Below are 23323 nucleotides of genomic sequence, written 5' to 3'. Positions count from 1 at the left end.
CGTAGGGCATCCAAAGGGATACATCATCTCCAATTTATATCTTTCTCACATCACCAGTCACCCTTGCTTGAGAAACATCAACCATCGTCTCTATCTTGGATATAAGGGTTTTTTTTTTTTTTTTAAATACTTTAGAATGCATTTTATTATCATGATGATGGAACATCGGTAATGCGACAGTTTATATGGAATAATGGGATTGAACAATTTAATTTTTATGAAAGAGGGGGAGGTGACGTGGTCTCAAGAGAGAGAGAGATGTGAGAAATAATGAGTTGTTATATCATCGATATTCCATCATTATGATGATAAACATTATTACTCTTTTGTTTATCTCACCATTCATCGTAACAATATTTGCATACATGATACATACAAGTCTACTAGTAACAACATAATTATTTCAAGGATAATGCTACATGTATATAATCGTGTACTCAAGGGTTTACACCCAACTCCTAGGGGGCCCACGTATAATTTATTGTATGTAGGCCCCCCTCCGTGTGAGGGGTTGTAAACCCGTCCGTACACTTTAAGGTGTAGAGATAGTATTATCTTTATTTCAATATTTTTATATTACACATTGAGACTTCATCTTACTTCTACACAACTTGGTAATTGTATTTAGGATTTTTCTTTTCCTAACTTTTTCAATAGGTGTACTTATGACATTTACAGCAATAAACTTATTTTAAATTGTTTATTCTTTAAAATCTGTTTACACAATACATTATGCCGTGAAAATTTGCTTCAAGGATCGTCAAATTAGTATTTTTTGGGCTCAATTTCACGTTACCTTTCTTTCCTAAACAACCAATCAACGACTACAACCCACAACCAATATATTCACTTCGATTGTTTCTCAATCTTACATAGAAAGGATAAGATAATAGTGATAATTTATAAGTCGCAAAGGCAGGAGAAAAATAGTGAAAGAACGCACAATATGGAGGCCAAAGCGGCTGATTTTCACAAGGAAGTGGGACACATTTCTTCTTGTTTTTCACACAAAATCATACCCAAACGGCTAGGGTAGGAAAACATGAATATAGGGTTAGATTAGGCTTTAAATGATCAATAATAAAGCTAAATAGATCAAGATTCAAAATCATCCAAAAGGTAATATGTATGAGCCGGATAGATCTTTTGAACTTGATTATTGGTAATTATTTCACTTATCGACCGAGAACTATAAAATATATTCCGACTTTAACATCATGAACCGAAATTTATTAAGTATCAAAACCCAATAAATTAACCATTTTTTCCTAAACCATATTAGCTCCAACGAAGCATTATCCTTATTTCAATATCTTCATATTACACATTTCTTGGTCTTACTTGTACACAACTTGGTAACTGTATTTAGGATTTTTCTTTTTCTAGCCTTTTAATAGGTACTTATGACATCTACAGCAATAAACTTTGAATTGTCTATTATTTAGCCTCTATTTGTTTCTCATTTTTGAAAGAATGAAAATGAAAAAATATAATCGTTAAGACCCCGTACAAAAAATAGAAATTCAAATTTGGTGGCTTGATATGATGTATAACGATCATATTTTTCATTTTAATGATAAAAGAATGGGAACCAAACAGGGACTTAAAATCTGCTTATACATCACATTTACCATTTTTTTTAGACCATATTAGCTACTATTTGATGAGAAATAAAATTAATTTTTTAATAAATTTTGATAAAAATGATAAAATCTATAACTAAAAAATTGTAAATCTCATAAATTAAAATTAATCGTTAACTTTGATTCAAATTAAAATCTAAATTTATATCTCTACTGTTAATATCATAAAAATATTATAATTATTGATCATCTAAATAACAATTTAATGATAATCTGAAGTAAAATAACAAATAGAAAATGTGGCAAAAGGTTCTGTTCCATAGAGTGGCTAGGAAACCAGGGCCACATTGAACTGGAATTTAACATACATACATATTATTCCAAAGGTTCTGTAATTTACAACTGCAGAAGCATGGATTTATTGATATCACAGTCTCGAACAAAAAGACACAAGAGCAGTAGCTGTAGTAACCTGGAACAAGAAGTGTGCAAAGATTTTTCACATGCTTTTAACCAGAGATGTCAATTGGCTTGACCTCAGCCTTTTTCTCTTCCTCTTTAGGCACAACGACAGTGAGCACTCCATTCTCCATGTTAGCCTTAACTTCATCCATCCTCGCATTCTCCGGCAGCCTGAACCGGCGCAAGAATTTACCGCTGCTTCTCTCAACGCGGTGCCAAGTGTCGGTCTTATCCTCTTGCTCTTTGCTTCGCTCACCGCTAATTTGCAGAATTCTACCATCTTCTACCTCCACTTTTACTTCCTCCTTCTTGAGCCCAGGAAGATCGGCCTTGAAGACGTGAGCCTCTGGAGTCTCTTTCCAGTCTATGCGAGTGTTGGCGAGGGCTGCGGTTTCGCGAGCTGAGCTTGGAACGTTGGCTAAAGTGCTTGAGAAGGGGAAGCCATGAAAAGGGTCCCAGACGTCAAGAGAAAATGGGTCGAAAACGTTGGTTCGACTGCTGCTCAAGAAGCTTGGAATCATAGCCATTTTTGAAAAGAGTTGCTGAGAAATTAGTGAGAATTGTCTATGTTTTCTGCTGGTTATGAGAATATGACGGGGGAGATGAAGGGGTAGGACTATTTATAGAGCGGTGACAAGTTATTGTGTTCAATCTCGGATATTCTCGAATTGCATCATTTACTATAGTTAGAGGAATTCGATAAACTTCCCCAAGCTTCTTAGTACTTATATCTTCTGCGTGGCAGCGTGTGGACTAGACAGGGTATGTTGGATTCATGCTGCTTTATTTATTACTCCTCTATTTCAATTATATAGGCTTATTTCATTTTTTAGACAGACTAAGAAATATTTTTTGAAGTCATTGAAAAATTAATATCTGCTAATATTTTATAGTTTATCCCTATTTAATTTTTAATATGTAGTAGAAATTATTATTAGAATTAGTAAAGAATTTGAATGATTTAATTTGAAGAAAAACAAATGAGAGTTGTTCCATATTTTCAAAAAAGTGGGAAGTGTATGTATCTGGATGATTCTAAGAAGTTGGCATATAAAATGGGTAAAATTGAATAAGGGTATTGATGCTACCAAAAATCTGCACATACTGATTTTTCGAGCTTGAGGACTGTGATTGAGCACGATCACGGCTTTCCAGTACCTAAAATAAAGGCAAGGAGGTGTATTTTCGTCGCCTATCTTATGCTTAAGTCGGAAAGAGAATTTGTGTGCGCGGCTATAAATTGAAAATAATGAAAAATGTACCTGAACAACAGGGTGGAGCATCATATTTATAGAGATAGCGTTGGGCGCGAAAGCTCCAATAACACACGTTGATTCCAAACTGGATTATAAAGAACGAGATTCAATGACAATATTGAAATATACTATATCACATCACGAAAATACAAGATTGAATTTGTTAAGAAATAACACAAAGGGAAAACGCAGAGGAACGATATTTATTAATTCAACAGTATGGATAATATAAGACAGACAGCAATACTGCTTTTATGTTACTCTCTCTAGAAACTGACTAGAGGAGCCTCGTACTTATAGGCCAACCCTAGAAGAGTCCTAAAAGGTCAAAAAAAATATTACAATTAGGATACCCAATTTCAACGAGATTTTGTTTCCTTATTCAACTTAGTTTATTTAAGTTTTAGGTTAATATTCTCCTAGTCCAAGTCGAATATGCCTCTTCTAAAGACTTCTATTTGAGTCATATTCCTAACAATCTCCATCTTAGACTCAAATTTCGATGCTATGAATGAAACTCCTAGATTTCAAATTCATCTGCATCGAAATTAACTGACCGAATCTCTTCAACACAGTAACCACTCCATATAAACCAAACACTCATCCGTTGCCCGTGCATTCACAACCAACACCCGAACCCAATTCCCAAGGTTCCCAATTCCAAAAAGGAATTAATGTTGATCACACGGGGCCGAAGCACACCTTGTAGTAAGAACCAAACCAGATGCTTGATCAGAAGGTCCCTTGCTAAAAGTGTTACCTTCAACGTCCCTAGAAGCATCCCAGACATTGTTGACACCACAGTACCTACGCTCGATAAGTCTTTCCCCAGCAACCGAACACAGTGTACTCGCTGAAATTGGTGACAAAGCGGAATCACCAATGCTCTCCCTAGCAGCGTTCTGAATCTACTTAGAGCCCAACACAAGAGGTACTGTACCAAACTGAACTTCCACCACAATACTAAACTTGTCCAAATGTCTCCTCTTAATTGGTTCTACACTCCCCTGCAAAATGTACAACTGAGATCTTTTCCGTCCCTCCAGTACAACTCGAACTCCCTTTCGAACCTTCAAGACTCCACATTCTTTAAAGAATTTATATCCTTTTGCATCCAGGGTACTTAGCGAAATGAGATTCATTTTCAGGTCAAGAACATGTCGAGCTTGATCAATTGTTCTAAATGTTCCATCCCGCAGCCTCAATCTAACTCGACCGATCCCATCAATATGGCAAGTTGGTTGTTTCCTATTACAATTCCTTCTTGCTGAACAACCTCATATGTTTGAAATAAATTCCTATCGGAAAACATATGGTGCGTGCATGCTGAATCAAGAATCCACTCCTTGTCAGGCCTAGATTCCACATCAGATTCCATGATCAACATCACCTCTTCGGCATTTGAACAATTCTCAACTACATTGGTTTCATCTGAATTCAAAGATTGCACCCCACGATTTATAGCTAAATCACCTTTAACCTGCAACATATCGCAATCCTTCCAAATATGTCCCTTCCTTTTGCAATAGTAACATGTCACATTGCTAAATCTAACTCTCGATCCGCCTCTTCGTCGACCACCTTGAGATACAAGAGCTTCCTTTTCCCTTGATATAGCTCCAACCAAATGCTTCATTTTCTCCTTTGAGTGCAAAGTATCATAGACATCTTCTATAGTCAAAGTATCTCGACTATACAAGATAGTATCTCGAAACGACGCATAAGATCTAGGCAGCGAACACAACAGGATCAAGGCAAGATCATCTTCATCGTACTTAACCTCCAATGTCTCCAAATCTGCAACTATTTCTTTGAAAACGGCAACATAGTCTTCCAACGACTCTCCTTCCATCATGCGATGTGAATACAGCTTCTGCTTAAGAGCCAGTTTACTTGTAAGACTCTTAGTCATACACAATTGTTCCAACTTCAACCAAAAAGCATCTGTCGTTTTCTCCTTAAAACATCCTGCAGAATATTGTTGGACAAATGAAGATGAATCAATGAAACAGCCTTCCGATTCTTCCGTTGTTTCTCCTCCGTCGTTCAACCAGCTGGCATCCTCCCAATACTCAACAACACATCGTCCAAATTTAACTGAGCTAGAACAGCCCTCATCTTTACTTACCACAAAGAAAATCTTGTGTTGCGATCTAGTTGCAGAATATCATACTTCAACCCAGCCATCCCGAAAAAATCTCAGCCAATCTACGAAAGGAACCAAGCTCTGATACCACTTATTGGGCGTGAAAGCTACAATAACACATATTGATTCCAATCCAGATTATAAAGAACGAGATTTAATGACAATATTGAAGTAAGTATACTAGATCACACCACGAAAACACAAAATTGAATTTGTAAAGAATGAACACAAATGATAACGCAGAGGAACGATGTTTATTAATTCAACAGTATGGAGAATACAAGACAGACTAGCAATACTGCTTCTATGTTACTCTCTCTACAAACTGACCAGAGGAGTCTCGTATTTATAGGCCAACCCTAGAAAAGTCCTAAAAGGCAAGAAAATATATTACAATTGGGAGACCCAATTTCAACAGGATTTTGTTTCCTTATTCAACTTAATTTCCTTAAGCCCTGGGTTAATATTCTCCTAGTCCAAGTCGAATACGCCTCTTCAAAAAACTCCTATTTGAGTCATACTCCTAACAGATAGGCAGTTTGATCCTTGTGGGATTAGGTAGTGCATTATCCTTAGGACTGAATCAGTTGGATGTACTTATCACAAAGAGTCTTATTTGAGAGAGGTGTTGGACTTGCATTACGATTGTGAGGCTGATAATAATGCTGATGTAGATTTCCTGCGGACGTAGGAGTCCTATGGTGAGATATTTAGATCAAGTTAGGATCCTTAGGTAGGAGGGTGTAATGGCGTCTGAAAATAGAGCGAATGGAGGTGCTCGAGGGCATCGCGCATTGGGCTGGTTCACATACCCACGGATGTACTCAAGGACAGTTACCACCGAATGCTATGGAAGTGTAATACCATAGCCTGGACATTCTCTTGATCCCGAGGAAACCGTGATGCCCGAGGATTGAGGCTTTAGAGTCATGGGAAATGTTTTTTCGAGTCCTCGAGGATAGGCTAAGGATATATGCACACCTGCTACATCAAGTATATTGATAAAGAAACAAAACAAAATATTCTAAATTAAGAAACAAGCTTTTATATTTGGGACAAGAGGAAAAAAGAAACTCAGTTTATATAATTGGGACAGATGGAGTGTTTATAATTCATTTTTTCTCGAACCCTGATGCTATTTCTTTAATTTATTTTTTTTCAAATTCAATGTTTTATTCGAGCAATATGCAATAAATTAATTTTATACGTAAATTCATAAATTTTCTTTACTATTTAATCCCATCTATTTTTTAAAAATCACTTTTCGTACAATTTATTCTCGAAAAAACCTTTGTGAAAAAGACATTTATTTTAAATTATACATTTATCAATGAATTAATATTGCATGTGAATTCATAATTTTCTTTATTATTCTAATCACACGTTCTCCAAAAAAAAAAAAAAAAACCAATTTTCACAAAATTTATTCTAAAAAATCCACCATAATCAATTGGTTGGATAAACCTGCCATTCTTGCAAACTGTGATCACTACAAAGTCGAATAGTCAAGGCAACTAGTGACCTGCAATGTATAATAATAGATATCAGAAAATAATATTCTCTCTTTGACTAATTTGAATCACTTATATATGAATCTTGAATTATGCTATTTTTACATTGATTATTGACATCCACGTTGAAATTCAATTATGTGTTAAGTGTTGTTAAAGGCAAAAAATGACCATCTCACACGCTGTCAACCAAATTGTACCTGTAGCAAAACTGATGAATCTTTTATCTGAAGCTCAAGGGTTAGGTCTCATTTACAGATTGGGCTACCGAAGAACAGCCACCACGATAAATCAGATCATGTTTTACAACAAATCAAAACAAGTGAAAAAAAGAGAAGTGACTTCAAACTCGACAATATGTACATCAAGAGTTGAAATAACTGCTCACATTCGTGGCTTCATTTCTATATCTTTCAAATCGAGGCCACAAGCCAAAACATTACATACGATGAAATGGCCACAAGAAACCAGGACACAAAGGCAAAAGCTATTGAAATCGGGAACAAATTGCAAGAGAATTTGGTATATGTCTTGCACATCTCTGTGTCTTTAGTAAACAAAACCATGACACCAGCTGAGGAGCATGCAGCCGCAAGGGATAGAGTTGCTACTACCTGCATCACGAATCACATCTTTTTGAAAGATATAATATTGTTATTGCATAAGTTACAGTTGAAGTTCATCATCAAAAGAAAGGTTCTAACAGGGCATAATTAACAACTAAAAGCAACTTGAACCATGTGACTTTAATTTATATCAAAACCAAAAATTGTCATTCCTTGTGGCTGTGTTTTATTGGACAAGGAGACTTCTTAATAATTGAATTGAGGGAAGCTATAGATAAGATATTCTAAGACTTAAAAATTCAACATAAACTACCACCATTAGTCTTCCCACCTAAAACAACTAAGCATTTCAACCACAAGAATTTTGATCTTTTTCAACACCGTGGCTTTTAAAATGTTGATGTTGCAATATGTTCATAATCAAATATAATTGTATCAGATAAAATAAGCTGATAAATACATGAAAGTTAGTACAAGTTTTTTAAAACTATCTTGTACTTTTAAATTTTATTTTTTTATTCGTTAAGCGTTTTGCTAATACTTCCACTGTTTCGAAGACTGTTTTGTCCTCCTAAGAGGAAAAGATAAATGTTAACTTCAGCAAATAGTAGTTCACCAGAGCAAAGGAACATACATTCATATTCAGGGTAATAACTTTCCCTAGCCATCTCCTAAGTGACATTCCTGATGTTCATTAATATCATGCTTGATGCAATATATATGTTCATTCATGCAAGTAATGATAAAATTAAGCTTAAGAGAGATATTAAGTACCCAGTCACCAACGACGAACAGGCTCATAATGACATGATTATGCAGCTCCTTGTTGAACCTCAAAGCATGAATGTCGAGGCAGGCAAGCCCAAAACTCCACAAAACCTGAATTCCCATTGATGCAATTAAATAGCTGGAACAAAGATGTATAACAATTAGCAGGAGCACTATGATATTGAAAGTAAAATCATTCTTATAACAAAAGCAAGGGTATACTCAGATAGAAGATATTGAACAAAGAGAAGTGAGCAAGAATGTTAGGATTATTGGTTTAAACTTAAAACATTAAATCAGCAGACAAGATCACCCCATATGCTTTCATAGGAACAAAGTACTTAAAGGCTCCAAAATACAACATTGATGGACTATAACTAAATCAACCAGTCTTAATTTATAATACTAGAATCAAAGGGGCTGCAGAAAGCTACCCAGGTGGGGAAAAAATGGTGAAACCATATAGAGATGAAAGAGTCTAGGAACAAAGTCTATTTTATATCAACCAGGAAAGTTTTTCACGTAGTAAGCAATTGGATTTATCTCCATTCACATAGCAGCAACGCGTTCAATCAAAATATTATGGGAAGAACCTATGGCTGAATGTATGAATCAAACTTGATTAAGGTAAAATAAACGACTCTAGGTCTGGTTCTTATGGGTATTTGGTCCACAAGGATTTTGATTGACCATATCCTTACCTAACCCTCAGTATGACTATTGGCGTGCATTAAATTGTATTGATCAAGCCCCTTTTTTTGGATATTATAAACTCCATAGTTTTCTCTGGCTCAATCAACCGTTACAACACACACTATATAGTAATTTTCCAAAACGAAGACATTTACATTTCCCCGGTTTCTTCTTTCAGAATGTGCTTAATCTTTTTTCCTTTGAATGGAAATTATCAAAATGTACGTGTTGGTTTGACGAAAAGTGAAACCCATCAATATCCCCGTAATCAAAGACTAAAATAAAAAGGAAAAACGGAATTGTGTGGCAAAAATAAAATTACCAAAACGCAGTAACAGTAAAGAAGCCAGAAGCAGAGGTCATCACTCCAATTGAAGCTGTTGAAAATAAGCACTGTCCTATCCTCAATATCAGACCACTCGCTTTTCCTGGACTCCCAAACGGTTTCTTCATCTCCCCGTAGATCAGTGTGTGTATTTGGTAAAGATTGAATCTTCAAGGCGTGGGTCTCTTTTCCTAACGACAATGGGAAAGTGGGATGCTCTCAGATTGTCCTAACATTCTCATGAGATTCAAATGAAATTTGTTTTGGCCGAGAGTGACTTAATAATGGGTTAACGTTGAGAGTGAGTGACTTAGCACCTGTTTGAGCTCTACTATTACACACTCGAGGGAATAGTAATTTTTTGAAAAATATGTCATTAAAAAAGAAGAAAAAGTTTTTAGATTTACGTATAATACTATACCATTGAAGAATTTGTAATTTATAAGAAGATGGAGAAAAATAAATTTTAATTTAATGGGGGCAAATTAGGGCTTAATTGAAAGAAACCAGAACTCAAGTGACCATTCTTATGCAGAAAAGAGTTTGATGACTGAAGGGATACAAAATGATTCCTCCAGGAATAATGATAAATATATGTCACTATAAATGACAAATATGAATCAATACATGGAATTCATAGAAAAAGTCAATTATCCTTTGAATTCTACCACCTGCTTAGTTCACCTCAAACATTAGAATTTGAGGTGAAGTATTGATGCATATTCAAGATTTTAGGAAGATTTTTCTATTTGGCCTATCACTATTTCTTTTTATAGAAAAGTCTATATTGCCCTTAATGGAATTATTCTTTCTATATTGCAATATATATCATAATCTTTTAAACATTTTATCTTATATTTACTCTATTTTGAATATTTGAAAGTAATTTCATTCTATGATCTAATAAATTGGAATAATCTACAACATATTATTCACATTTATTATTTAATATACTATATTCTTCAGAAGATGCATCCATATTTTCTAGTTGAGAATAAATATTTTTTATTACTTTCAATATTCTTTCTAATAAATTATCCAATCATTTAATTGTATATCTTGGCATTTATTCATACAAATAATCATCAAATCATGCAATTAATCCCTTTGATTCTCTAAGATCTAAAAAGATTCATTCTAATTTTTAGCAAAAATTTAGTAGTTTTACCTTAGATTTGATCTGTATCTTTATTCTTATAACCGAGTAACCTTTGAGCTCTGAATATGTAAACGACTTCCTTCAACGGCCTCCTACCTTCACGAAATTTTTACAATTTCAGCTTATTGCTCTCACTGTATCAATCCTAAAGAATAAAATTCTAGATTTCTGTTAAATAAAAGCTCTCCTTTTGCTAAAATAATAAGGAAACTTTCTATTAGATCCATCAAGAATCGTTGGGAATAAAGATTTAGAAACTCATATTGATATCAAAATATTTGAATTTTATTTCTATCAGAACTTTTACAATATTTTTATTTTGCATATAATGATTTCTAGAAAAACTGATTTTTCAAACTGAAGATGGCTTTGGAGTGGATATTGATTACAATTCAAGATTTCAAGATGATTTCTATCTATTACAATACCTCTATTTATACAAGTCTATGAGATTCTATTATATCATTGAGTACATCAGTAAAGGCACACTTGCCTCTCTATTATTTTTCTCCTTGGACCTATATCTTCACATACTTCTTCAACTTTTTAATTAAAGAGCATATTTCTCTATTACTCTCATTTATCTTCTATAGCTTTACATGCAGCTGTATTATTGTCTTCTATATAGCTTTGTCAAAGGTGCTCTATCATTGTCTTTTTCTTTCACATGCAGTTGGGGTACTCCCTTAACTGGCAGGATTCTTTTATAGTGGTAGGACATTCTGAAAATTGATTTATTTCGAATCTTGTAATATAATCTTTCAATATTTCTGATTTTTCATGTTCTTGATTTGATACCAGTATCCAGTTTTCATATTGGCACAGGCATGAGAATGTTTTATCAAATAAATTTTTTGCAATGTTGTATATGGCTTTAATTCCAGGTACTCTTCTATGTCTGATCCATGATTTTGTCACTGTTGAAACTTTTCTATCATTTTCCACCACATCTATTTGAAAGTTGACTGCTACATACCCAATTGATATTATATGTTCAACTGGATAATAAATAATTTCATCGTATTCAGGACTTATTGAGTAAAATTTCAAATATATTATTTGTCATTTGGCAAATCTGGATACTTCTTTTATGAATATTTCATCAAATTTCGAAATTTCTATCAAATCTTTTCCTGGATATATCAAATTCATAAATCCATAATCTTCCATAATTTTTATAAATGAAGGGTCTTCTTCTTCCATAGTTGTTATTTTGGGATATATATTATTTCCCGGAGAAATGAAATATGAATCATTCATTTTTATTTCGTAAGCAATTCTGACTTTTTCAGTATATTTTTTTCTTTTGGATCTAAAGGAATTTTATCTTCTTGGTCTATGATGTTGATTGTTTTGGAATCTCTTTTATCTCCATGTATCACCATTTTTTGGTTGATGATACTAAAATGGAATCTGCTTTTTTATCAGTTGATATATTGTCACGCTGGGTCTACTGCTGCTTTCATCAGTCCCTATTTGGTATTGATTTGGAAAACTCATTTTTTGAGCTCTTTGGTATATCTGTCTCAAACAGTATATTTTTTAGTTGTGCTGCAATAGTATCAATTTGATTTTTGAGTTCTATAGCCTCTTTATGATGCTCAATAGTGATATTCAACAATATTTTTATATTTGAGTTGAACATTTTTGAGATCTGTGTTGCTCTAGTATTTATATCTTCAAATTCTTCTTTAATAAAATCTGTCATTTTTTGTATATGTAAAAAAGATTGGTATAACTCCATGACCTTAGCTTTATTCATCAACAAATTCTATGTTTCTGCTGAGAAAATCTGCAAGAAAATTATTAACGCCTGTAATATAAACTATATCAAAATTATAAAATGCTAAATAAGCTTGCCATCTATGGAGCCTTCTGTATTGAGGTTCTGATGGTAATTTATTCCTGACTAATCCTACAACTTGATAATTTTCAGTTTTAACAATAAATTTCTTGGATAACAAAAATAATGAGAACTTTTTTATTCCTTTAGTAATTGCTAATAATTATTTCTCACGAGTGATATAATTTATTTCTGCTTGATTAAAAGTTCCACTTGAATATCTACCAATTTCATTTAAATCTGTTTTTAATATTGCTGCCCAATATTTATCTAAGGCATCAGTATTAAAAATCAAATTGTCTTTTTCATCTGGTAATCTTAATTTTGGTAAATTTTTACATTCTTCTTTTAATGATTTAAATATTTCTGTATGTTCTTCATTCCATCATTTAGTATTTGTTTTTCTAAATAAAATTTGTATTTTATATCTTTTCTTATAAAGATTTTCAATAAAACCTTCTGCATAATTTAAACATTCTAAAAAATTTTGTATTTGTTCTTTGGATTCTAATTTATCAGAAAAACTTTCTATCTTTTTAATTATATGAGTCTGAAATTTTATTCCTCTTTTATCTATTGACAATCCAAGAAAATATATCTCTTGTTTTTCTATTATAGATTTCTTTTTAGAAAGTGGAATTCCTTATTTTTTACATTCATTTATGAATTGTATTAAATGATTCTTGTGTTCTTCTTTACTGTTAGAACATATCAGTATATCATCTATATAAAGAATTAGAAATTCATTAAACTTTTTAAATAAATTATCTTACTTTGATATATTTGTGGTGGATTTTTTAATCCAAATGGTATTAATAACCATTCATATTTTTCTTAAAGTGTACTAAATACAGTATATTATATATTATTTTCTTTCATTTTTATTTGCCAAAATCCTGATTTACATTCGAATTTAGAATAATATTGTTTTCCTTTTACAATGTTTATTAAAACTTCTTTATTTGGTAAAAAAATATCCATCAAATTTAGTATATTTATTTAATTCTTTATAATTTATAATCATTCTAGTTTTTCCTCTGACCTGTTCAGAATGTTTCATAACCATAAATGCTCGACTACTATGAGATTCATTGCTAGGTCTAATAAGTTTTTGTTCTAACAATTCCTTTATCTGATTTTTGAATTCTTGTGTATCTTCTATAGTATAAATCATTAGTCTAACTCTTATTATAACATTTGTTTATCAATTCTATTTTGTCTTTAGGGTGATGTGGTTTCCAAAACAATAATGAATTTTCTCCATAAACTTTTTCTAATTGTTCAATAATGTTTTCTATACTTATTTCTATTCCCGTTTTCAAAACTCTTTTATACAATATTCTTTTATTTTTTATTTCGTTAAATATTATTGGTTTTTTCTTCCATTTATTACCACGCTGAGCTGACTGAACTCTATAAGGTCTAAATTCTCTTGAAATTTTTAATAAATGTCCACAAGGTGTTTGTAGCATTATCATATAATTATTTTACTATAATATATCGCACTCTAATTTATCATATTTATTAATTTTTTTTATTGTAACTTGTTTACTTTCAAAAATTATACTAACTTTATCAGCACTATTTATTATTTGGGTACTTTCTCCTGTGACTTTAGTTATTTTTATATTACTATTATCATTCCATGATTTTGTTAAAAAACTTTTGAATATTGTTTTATCACTTCATATATATATTAAAGCACAAATTGTTATATTTATTTTTATAATAGTGATTTGTATATATACAGCAAATGGCAAACTTATCTGATTATTTATTTAGTTCTTCTTACATAATATAGTTTGTCCATTATGAACTATATATAATCCTTCTCTTTTTATACTATAATTTTCAAATCCATTTAAAAAACTTATTCCTAAAAGTATATGAGGATTTATATCCATACTTTTATCTTTATAACACAGTACTAAAATATCTATTCCTCTTATTTTTATTTGTATTTTAACTTCCAAATCTGTAATATGTACCTGTCCATCAAAATTTACATATCTATATGGATTAGTTTCATGAGTTATTAATATTTTATTTCTAATTGAAGTTATATGACATTCACTAGCTCCTGTATCTATTAATATATTTGGTCCATTTATATTTTTTCTCCCATTATAATATTCTCCTTCTATTTTCATATTTCCAACATTCTTATATAATTTTATTTCTTTTATATTATTAAATTATTCTAACTTATTTTTATTAGGTATTCTAAGATTTTTTGATTAATTCTCCTTCCTTAAATGTTATATTAGCAGAACATTCTCCTTCATTTAATTCTGTTATTTCAGGTTTATTTTTTGTTATACAAAATTCATATTCTTCTTGAATTAAACTTATTTGTTTATTTGGTTCTATTATTTTGCTAATATCCTTACATTATTTATGTATTGCAATATAAGGTTTATTGGAATAAATGTTTTTATAATTAGATTTGGTAAATGTGTATAAAACTTTATATTGTATAGTCATAATTTGATCACTTAATTGCATAATATCATTTTTATGCAATTTAAAATGTAATCCTAAAACTTCATTAAAGTTTCTATCTTTCAATGATACACAATATTTTGGGTAACATGTAAACATTATTTTTTGATATGTGGCATTTCCTTCTATTGTTCCTAAATTGCTATCTTTTAAATTTATTATTCTTCCATCATGTAAGGTTATAGTTAAGAGTGAGTCAATCTCTTCTCTAAATAATGATTTAAACACTATTTGTATTCCTCCTAAATAAATATATTGGATTTTTTCACTTTATTTTTTACTAACCTTTGTTAATAGTTCTTCAATCATATTTTTTGTTAAAAGATTTAATTTATATTGTCCATATGTTGTTCTTACATCTATTTTTTTTTCTATTTTATGATATTCATTTATTGCTATCCTTTATCTTTTCCAAATTGTATCTAAAACTTCCAACTTTCCTATTGTTAAATCTAAAGATAATTTTTGTAATTTTCTAAATTTATTGTTATTAAATGTAACTTTTAATCCATATCATTTTATTCCTTTATATTCTTATATATTTATATTATTACTTTCTATTTCATCTATTTCCTTATTCAGATTCTAATTCCTTATATAAATTTCTTGATTATAATATTCTTCAATGCCTGATATTTCACTTAATTCATCTCTTTCAAATATTCTTTTTGTAACATTTTAATTTTCTTTTTATCACAATCAGCGCTTATATGACCCATTTCTCCACAATTCCAACATTTACATTGACTTTTTTTTATAACTTTTATTTTTCTATTAACCATATGTGATATTTTTTCTTTGGGTAATTGACGCAAAACGTCCATATCTTTTGAGGTTATTGTGGAAAACGTCCATACCTTTCATTTTTTGGCATTTTTACCCTTATTTGAACCTTTCGTTGCGCTGAAGGTCCTTTTCACTGTTTTGGAACGAAAAATGACAATTATACCCTCTTATTAAAAAAAAAAACAAAAAAAAAAAAAAAAAAAAATTCAGAACAAATTGCAACCCTACCCCTAGACTTATAAAAAAGAATTGAGTCCCCAAATTAATTCAGAACAATTCACTGGCCTGAAGGCCGCAGCCCGATAAATCATTTCTTTCATTTGCACGATAGCTTCTGAATCGGGTTCATCCATGGAGGATGCAGATGAGATATGCAGTTGGAAGTTTATGTTTAATGAATTTGAAAGATAATCTAATCTGGGCTTCTTGGATTTCTGAGGATTAGACGAACGATTCGACTGATGAAAATCAAGATTTTGGTACTGTAATCCATTTGGTTTGATCAGTTGACTTTCTGATATGCTTTTCTTATCAGGATTAGGCTTATTATTAGCACCTGAAAAACTGGATTGAATGACATATTCATTAGCCGAAGCTCGTGATACTGTTTTGTTGGTATAATGTTTTACAGTGGATGCAGATGTACTGTCTGATTTGATGAGGGCGCTTGAATTTGGATTCCATAAGTCTTTGAAATCAGAGAAAAGCATGGAAATCTTAGCCAATCAACTAATGTTCTGTTTTGCTGTTGGTTGCTGATAACAAGCAATCAATGGATTCTAGAGAGCTCGGATTCGAAATTCCAGCCTTGATTTCTTGAAGACCACCAAAAACTTGTTGATTTTCCAGGCCGAATTCAGCACCAAGGCAATTTTGTTGATTAATCATTGTGGAACTAGGCCTATTAACTTCGGCAAAACTCATTTGGCCATTAATGGCAACTCCACAACTTGTCGATTTTGGAGTCATTGCCGACATATTCCAGTTTGAAGAACCCATGTGCTGAATCATCTCAAATTTTTGGAGCGATAGAATTGGACTTAAAAAATAGTTTGAAAGACAGCCATTCGACTTGGAAATTATTAGAACGGTGAATTGTTGTGAATTCACGGGTCGTATGTGTAGAGAGGAGTGAGATTTTCAATGGTATGGAGATCCGGTGGTTTGGATGGCGGTTGACCTGAATTTTTTGGCTTGGATGAGGGAGGAAGAGAAGAGAAAGCGTTTTGTTGTTATTTTCAATGTTTTAAATATTAGGGACTCATTTGAGCTTTTTTTTAAATTTAGGGTTAGGTTTGCAATTTGTTTTGAATTTTTCTTTGTTATTTTTTTTAATAAGAGGGTGTAATTGTCATTTTCCGTTCCAAAACAGTGAAAAGGACCTTTAGCGCAACGAAATGTTCAAAGAAGGGCAAAAATACCAAAAAATGAAAGGTAGAGACGTTTTCCACAATAACTTCTAAAGGTAGAGACGTTTTGTGCCTATTACCATTTTTTCTTTTATAATATCTTCTTCTAAAATTTATATTTTTTTTTATTAAAATTTCTAAACTTTTTAAATATTTTATTTTTATATTTTCTTTTATTAACCCTTCTTTCAGGATTACATCCCCACTGTATAGGATTTTTCATATTTTCACAACATATTCTAATTAGTTTTCCTGATTTTTTCATTAATTGTCTTTGTTGACATATATATGAAGTCTTTTAAATAAAAATTTTATTCTTGAACCTAAAGTTCTAGATATTTCAACATTGTCTCTAACATATTTTTCAAACTCTATTTTAAAATATATTCCCTACGAACCTGGTAATATATTATAGTATATATCTTGGTATACTTCTTGATTTTCATTACTCTAAAATTGAACATAATAATAGTTTCTAAATCCACAAGTATATTCTTTAATTTTACATATATCATATATGGTTAAATTTATTAGCTTAATTGTAGCATTATCTTTTTCTCTTATTTCTTCTCTTTTAACATTTCTTATTCAATTTTCTCCTAAAAAATCATCTGAAATATATTCTACTAACTTTTCTATACCTTGTCTATTTGATTTTATTATTTCAGTTTGTACATTTCTTTTTATTAATATTTTTGTATCATTACTTATTCATTCCCATCAATTTCTAACATCTTTTTCAAAGGATGCTATTAAGAAATCTATACTTCTTTCAGTATTTTTCCATGTGTCATCTTTATTTTATAAAAGTATAATATCATTGAATTTGTCCAAGTTAATAAGAATTTTTTAGTATCTATTTTGCAATTTAAATCTAATTTTGTTCCTCCATGATTAATATGTTTATCATAATTATCATTTAATTCAAATTTATCTCTATATTTATTTCCTTTAGGTAATTGTCTATCTCTTACTTTATCATAAAATTGTCTATATGGTTAATTATATATAGGTACATAACTTTCATCTAAATCTCATAATTCTTGTTTAGAAGTTCCTATGGGATTAGGTTCTCCCCCAATATTCATTAAAATTTGGTATTCACTTATATCACTTAAACTTAATTGATCAGAATTTTCTATAAGTAAGTCTAATTCCTCATTCATCTTTATCTTCTACTTTTAATTTTCCTAATATTTTTTCTCTAGATTATTCTTCTTCTAATATTGTTGGTAATATATTTTTTCTAAATTCATCATTCATACTTCCTGTTTCTATTATTACACTCTCTTTTTCAATATATTTATTTTCTATTCGAGTCATTTCTTTTTCTATTAATTTTTTATCTATTTTCTTTTCTTTTTTTATTATTTTCTTTTAATTCTCTAATTTCAATTTTTAATATATTTATATCGTTCTTGTTTCTCTTACTTCATTTCTTAAATCTTGTATATCATTTATTAACATTTTTATTAATAACTTTAATTCTTCCATATATTCACTTATTGACATATTAAAATCATCTTTCTAACATAAAAGTTAATTTACATTTTTTATCTTCTTTTTTATCTATTATTTTTTCAAATCATCTGTTGGCTATATTTGGATCTAATAATTCTTCTTTTATTATACTGAAATATTTACTCTCAAATCTTAATCTTTCACATTTTAATTTTATTAATTGTCTTTTATTTGATACTCTTATTCCTTCTAGTATTAACATTATATCTCGTATTTTTTTCCATTTTTATAAGTAATTTATTTAATTTTGAATTTGTATTATCACTTGCACTCATACTTCTCTTTGTAATATAAATTAATTTCTTCATCTTTATATATATTAATAATTTTTTCATATGTACATATCTTCTTTATTGTTTTTATTATTAATTTTTCTAATATTAGTTCTTTTATTTTTTTAGGTAATTCTTTAATTATTGTTAGTGTCATTATTTTTAATTTATTATGAATAGGTTTTAAAAATATATAACTTCCTCTTTCTTCTTCTAAATGCCAATAATTATCTATTTTCCTTACTTTAATTTCCATAATCTCTATGCTTTGATCAAGATGTAAATATAAAAATTTGTATATTATAATTAATTATTATTCAAAAGATGTATAATCTAAATATTCTTTTAACTTTCTATTATTTATTAAATTTATATAAATTTTAAGAGTTAACCTAAATCTAAAGATTTTTATTTCTTCAGGTAATCTATTTGTTATGGGTTTTCTCATTATTTTTATGGCTCTGATACCAATTGAGGGGCTACTTAGAGCAAACAAAAATCATATAAATAAAAAAAATCAAGTAAAACAAAAATTAAAAAAAAACTATCAAAATCCAAGTAATATTTAATTTTATGACTAAATTAGAAAATTTCCATATTATAGTGACTCATTATGTAATATCTAAATGAAGGGTATTTTAGGGATGTAAATTGACCAAAGGTCATTTTGGAAAAATGGCCATTTTCTATAGGCTATTTTCATGCATTTTCCAAGATTTTATAGATAAATAATCGTAGAACTCCATAAGCAGTGCTCCTAGCAAGGATTCGTCCTTGTGTAAGAGTTGGCAATTTCGATCTTGTGTGCTCCGGTAATTAATTATATGGTATGACAATAAACGAAAAGTCTATCATCATTTCTACATTCAAACTGGCACATAAACAAGAAGCTAGATGAGCATCATCAGCTATTCGGTACATTCATGTCTGGGCTATAAGACAAGCTTTACAACTCAGTAACTTGCTTAAAACAATAAACTTAGATAATGTCTTATCTACAAATAAGTAGTGCTTTACCTATTAGAATAAGTCAAGTAAATTTTCGATTGCTCAAGTAAAGAAACTGGAGTCAAATCAGATTGTAAGCAGACAGGTAGAGGGAAATTTTTTTTTTTTAATCTTAATCAATTTAAACTCTAGTGGATTTTTTTCCCCCTTAAACAACTACCAGAATGAGTCGGTCCTCACTATTATTCGTTTCCTTATCATACAATCGAGTATCTACAATTCCAATCTCGTATTGCTTTTCTAGTTAAGAAAAGAAGGAATCGATGTCCTTCCAGATATAAAGATTTTTGATTTATAAGCATGTTTGGAAAGATAGTCCAGTGTAAAACTCAAAAACAACTTCTTTCTTTGGATAATTTTATTAAGCACCATTAACCATTTTATCGTAAGAAAGCAAAAAAATTATTTTATACATTACAATTAACATACAGCATTAACTTCTCAGTTTCAAATGTCTTGTTGCCAAAATTCTTTCATGCACTAGTGTAAATGATAAAGTTTTCAAAAGTCAAATGAATTTTATAAAAATAAAATAAGAGTATGAGGAAGTCTATGAATTTTTTTCATTAATTTCATATATATATAAATATATAAAAGTCAATAAAAACCTAAGAAAAATCCATAACTAAAATGTTTTTAGAAGTCTAGAATAAATGCACCTCAAAAATTAAATGTGATGTTAAATGAATTTCCATGATAAAAATAGACTAAAATCATAATAATAATAACATTTGTGAAATTAATACCTCATTTAGAATGTCAACGAGTCGTGTCGAGTCTGCCCACCAAAAAATTTGGCTCGAGCTCAGCTCGAGATTTTCTTAGATGTGCTTTTTTTGGTCCGAGCCGGGCTGAGCAAAGGCTCGGTCTGAAAATTAAGGTTCGACCCAATCCCGAACCGAGCCGAGTTCGATTTCTGAAATTTTTTATTTTTTTTTCTACATACCTCTTGCTGCCTGTTTTATTTTAGCTGCCAGTTTGGCAGCTAATCATTTAAAAGCCCCTTCTAAAACCCTAAACCCTAAAATAGCAGAAGCCTCCTCTTTCGCAAACCCCCGTTTTCATTTCAAACCCTCAAAGACCTCAATCTCACTCAACAAAAATGGCACTCGCTAACACAATCCGGAGGACAGCTTCACGCGTTGTACCTTTGGCCATCCGGGCTTCATCTGGAAGTCAAAGGTACCACCACTGCTCTGCCCTCTTTAACGCTGTGAAAACCCACGGCGATCTTTCGCGGAAGTTGTTCCCGAGATCGTTTTCGGTTTCCGTTCATCACTATTCCACTAAAAGGCCGAGTTCCGATGAGTCACTCCTCCGAGTCATCGAGTCCGAGATTCAGTGTGCCCAGGAGTCCGAGGATAATGACGAGGTTTTATTTCTTTTATTTATTTAACATTTTTATGTAAATAACTTGTCTTTGTTACGTGTATATTGCTAGAAAATGAGGGACTGAAGATTTTTCTTGAAATTCTATTTGATCTTTAGTTTTTCAGTTGATGCTGAAGTTTGGAAAGTGGTTTCGAATGACTTGCGAATTTTGTATAATAGAGTGCAGTATTGGTTTTTTAATTTCTGTGTACACGGATTAATATATAATGAACATTTATTAATAAATATGGGATATATTTGTTGTTTGGTCATATTGGGAGATATTTTATTATTTTTGTATTATAATTTTGTATGTACGATTTTGGTAACATGATGTTAAATTAGAGCGCGGGTTGCTGACTTTTGCTAGAAAGTGTTGGAAAATGAAAGAAATGATATTCTGCAATTTATTTTGATATTTTATTCTTTATAGTTTCTCTAATTGTGTTTGGGAAATTTATTCTGCTAGCATGATATAATTCTATTATCTCTGCTGCATTCCTTTCGTTTTCTTAAATGGAAACTAAAGGTTATTGATTTTGTGCATCAATTAGATTTCTGTTTCTTAACTTGGCATTTTGTAGTTTTATTGTAGTTCATTATTATTTTAAGAAAAGTAAAGGTTATTGATTTTGTGCATCAATTAGATTTCTGTTTCTTAACTTGGCATTTTGTAGTTTTATTGTAGTTCATTATTATTCATTATCTGTTATGCCTCTTGAAGCGTTTCTAACATCATTCGTGTATATACCAATACTTTTTCATTGATCATGTGTCCAAACTCTATTATGGGTAATAATGATTTGTCCTATAGGTTGTGGAGGTGCCCAAGGGTTTTCCTTTTGCAATTGAAGACCATCCTGGACAACAAACCATAACTCTAACTAGAGAGTATCAGGGTGAAACTATCAGTGTAGAAGTTCACATGCCTGACCTTGTAACTGGTGAGGAGAACGATGATGACAACGACAATAACGATGAAGAAAGAGGCCCTCAATCGAGTATACCTCTTGTCGTCAGAGTTTCCAAGAAGAATGGACCTTGTTTAGAGTTTGGATGTACAGCTTACCCTGATGAGATTGCAATCGACAGCTTGTCTGTCAAGGGCCCCGACAGCTCGGAAGATCAAATAGCATATGAAGGACCTGATTTCACGTTAGTATCTAAATATCTTTGTCTGTGTATCCAGTTTATGTTATATCTCTGAGTACTCTGTTTTTCTCTTCAAACTAACGTGCAAATTGTGTCTTTTTCTCTCTCTCAGGGACTTGGATGAAAATCTGCAGAAGGCTTTTCACAAGTATCTAGAGATAAGAGGAATCAAGCCCAGCACAACCAATTTCTTGCATGAGTACATGATTGGCAAAGACAGCAAAGAATACGTAACTTGGCTAAAGAACCTCAAAAAGTTCGTCGAGGCGTGAACAGCAAACATTTAGACAATTTTGGTGCAACTGTTTTCATAAACTAGTTTAATTATGTTATCTACTATTTATATGATTCTGCATTCGGAGAACTTTATTCATTTGCCTGAATGATTTGGCAATGCTCGTCTGTTCTGTAATACCCAATACATTGATGTTAGTAGCTAAAGAGCATTTAGGTGCAGTTTGCTATACGGATTCATTGTCATGTTTTGGATGGTGGATTCGTAAAATATCTATTTCCAAGTTGATTACCAGTTTTACTTGAAAAATTATGGCTGAAGCTTCTCTCTCAGGCAGAAGAGTGGTCAGCTTTCATTTGAAATAAGAGGATTTATGACACTTCAATTTTGTAGCTGTTGGATTTTCAATGTGGTCGATTGGAAATTCAATAAGGGTTTGTTTGATTGCAAGAATGAGATTTGGGTGGAAAGAAATGAATTTTATGGAATTAAATTGTCCAAAACTTGTTTTACTGGGAATTGTCAATTAAATGTGTTTGATTGGTATAATTTTTCGATTGAAAAAAATTGAAATTTTAAATCTTTTGGTGTTCGTTTGACTTTATTTTTCATGAAAATTATCTATTAGAGGAATAAAATTTATTACAACTGTAGATAAAATTTGTTTTCATTGTTAAAAAAAAAAAAAAAAGAGTTGAAATTTGGAAACCTAATTCCCGTCAAAATCAAGAGAATTGGTTTTCCACAAAAAGAAG

At 30.9% G+C, this 23323-nt stretch overlaps 4 protein-coding genes across 4 annotated transcripts; 1 reads left to right on the top strand and 3 right to left on the bottom strand.

The window, feature by feature from the left end:
- Nucleotides 1-1849: 1849 nt before the first annotated feature.
- On the bottom strand, nt 1850-2844 carry LOC111405481 (17.6 kDa class I heat shock protein-like). The gene has a single exon (XM_023034381.1). The coding sequence runs from the start codon at nt 2570-2572 to the stop codon at nt 2093-2095; it is 480 nt and encodes a 159-aa protein (XP_022890149.1). The 5' UTR covers nt 2573-2844; the 3' UTR covers nt 1850-2092.
- A 4311-nt stretch (nt 2845-7155) lies between these two features.
- LOC111405480 (CASP-like protein 5B1) lies at nt 7156-9601 on the bottom strand. The gene is made up of 3 exons (XM_023034380.1): nt 9308-9601; nt 8299-8431; nt 7156-7572 (listed from the first exon to the last, which is right to left on the bottom strand). The coding sequence occupies exons 1-3, from the start codon at nt 9436-9438 to the stop codon at nt 7372-7374; spliced, it is 465 nt and encodes a 154-aa protein (XP_022890148.1). The 5' UTR covers nt 9439-9601; the 3' UTR covers nt 7156-7371.
- An 878-nt stretch (nt 9602-10479) lies between these two features.
- On the bottom strand, nt 10480-16310 carry LOC111406523. Its single transcript, XM_023035935.1, has 2 exons — nt 15875-16310; nt 10480-10565 (listed from the first exon to the last, which is right to left on the bottom strand). The coding sequence occupies exons 1-2, from the start codon at nt 16308-16310 to the stop codon at nt 10480-10482; spliced, it is 522 nt and encodes a 173-aa protein (XP_022891703.1).
- A 4506-nt stretch (nt 16311-20816) lies between these two features.
- On the top strand, nt 20817-22862 carry LOC111405479 (uncharacterized protein At2g39795, mitochondrial-like). The gene is made up of 3 exons (XM_023034379.1): nt 20817-21182; nt 21996-22336; nt 22446-22862. Exons 1-3 carry the CDS (start codon nt 20913-20915, stop codon nt 22603-22605), a joined length of 771 nt encoding a protein of 256 aa, XP_022890147.1. The 5' UTR covers nt 20817-20912; the 3' UTR covers nt 22606-22862.
- The last annotated feature ends 461 nt before the right edge of the window (nt 22863-23323 follow it).

Source organism: Olea europaea, chromosome 12, assembly GCF_002742605.1.
Source record: "Olea europaea var. sylvestris chromosome 12, O_europaea_v1, whole genome shotgun sequence".
Taxonomy (NCBI): Eukaryota; Viridiplantae; Streptophyta; class Magnoliopsida; order Lamiales; family Oleaceae; genus Olea; species Olea europaea.
Note: the sequence above shows the minus strand (reverse complement) of the source record. Positions and strands in the feature narration are given on the sequence as shown.

Bases quoted from the DNA above. Each gene is read 5' to 3' on its own strand.
- LOC111405481 (XM_023034381.1), bottom strand. From the start codon at position 2,572: ATGGCTATGATTCCAAGCTTCTTGAGCAGCAGTCGAACCAACGTTTTC.
- LOC111405480 (XM_023034380.1), bottom strand. From the start codon at position 9,438: ATGAAGAAACCGTTTGGGAGTCCAGGAAAAGCGAGTGGTCTGATATTG. The intron at 8,432-9,307 runs GTAATTTTATTT...TCTTTGTTCCAG, and splicing joins TTTACTGTTACTGCGTTTTG to CTATTTAATTGCATCAATGG. The intron at 7,573-8,298 runs GTACTTAATATC...TTCGTGATGCAG, and splicing joins TGTTCGTCGTTGGTGACTGG to GTAGTAGCAACTCTATCCCT.
- LOC111406523 (XM_023035935.1), bottom strand. From the start codon at position 16,310: ATGCTTTTCTCTGATTTCAAAGACTTATGGAATCCAAATTCAAGCGCC. The intron at 10,566-15,874 runs GTTCTGAATTAA...AATTTCGTGAAG, and splicing joins GGCCTTCAGGCCAGTGAATT to GTAGGAGGCCGTTGAAGGAA.
- LOC111405479 (XM_023034379.1), top strand. From the start codon at position 20,913: ATGGCACTCGCTAACACAATCCGGAGGACAGCTTCACGCGTTGTACCT. The intron at 21,183-21,995 runs GTTTTATTTCTT...TTTGTCCTATAG, and splicing joins AGTCCGAGGATAATGACGAG to GTTGTGGAGGTGCCCAAGGG. The intron at 22,337-22,445 runs GTTAGTATCTAA...TCTCTCTCTCAG, and splicing joins TATGAAGGACCTGATTTCAC to GGACTTGGATGAAAATCTGC.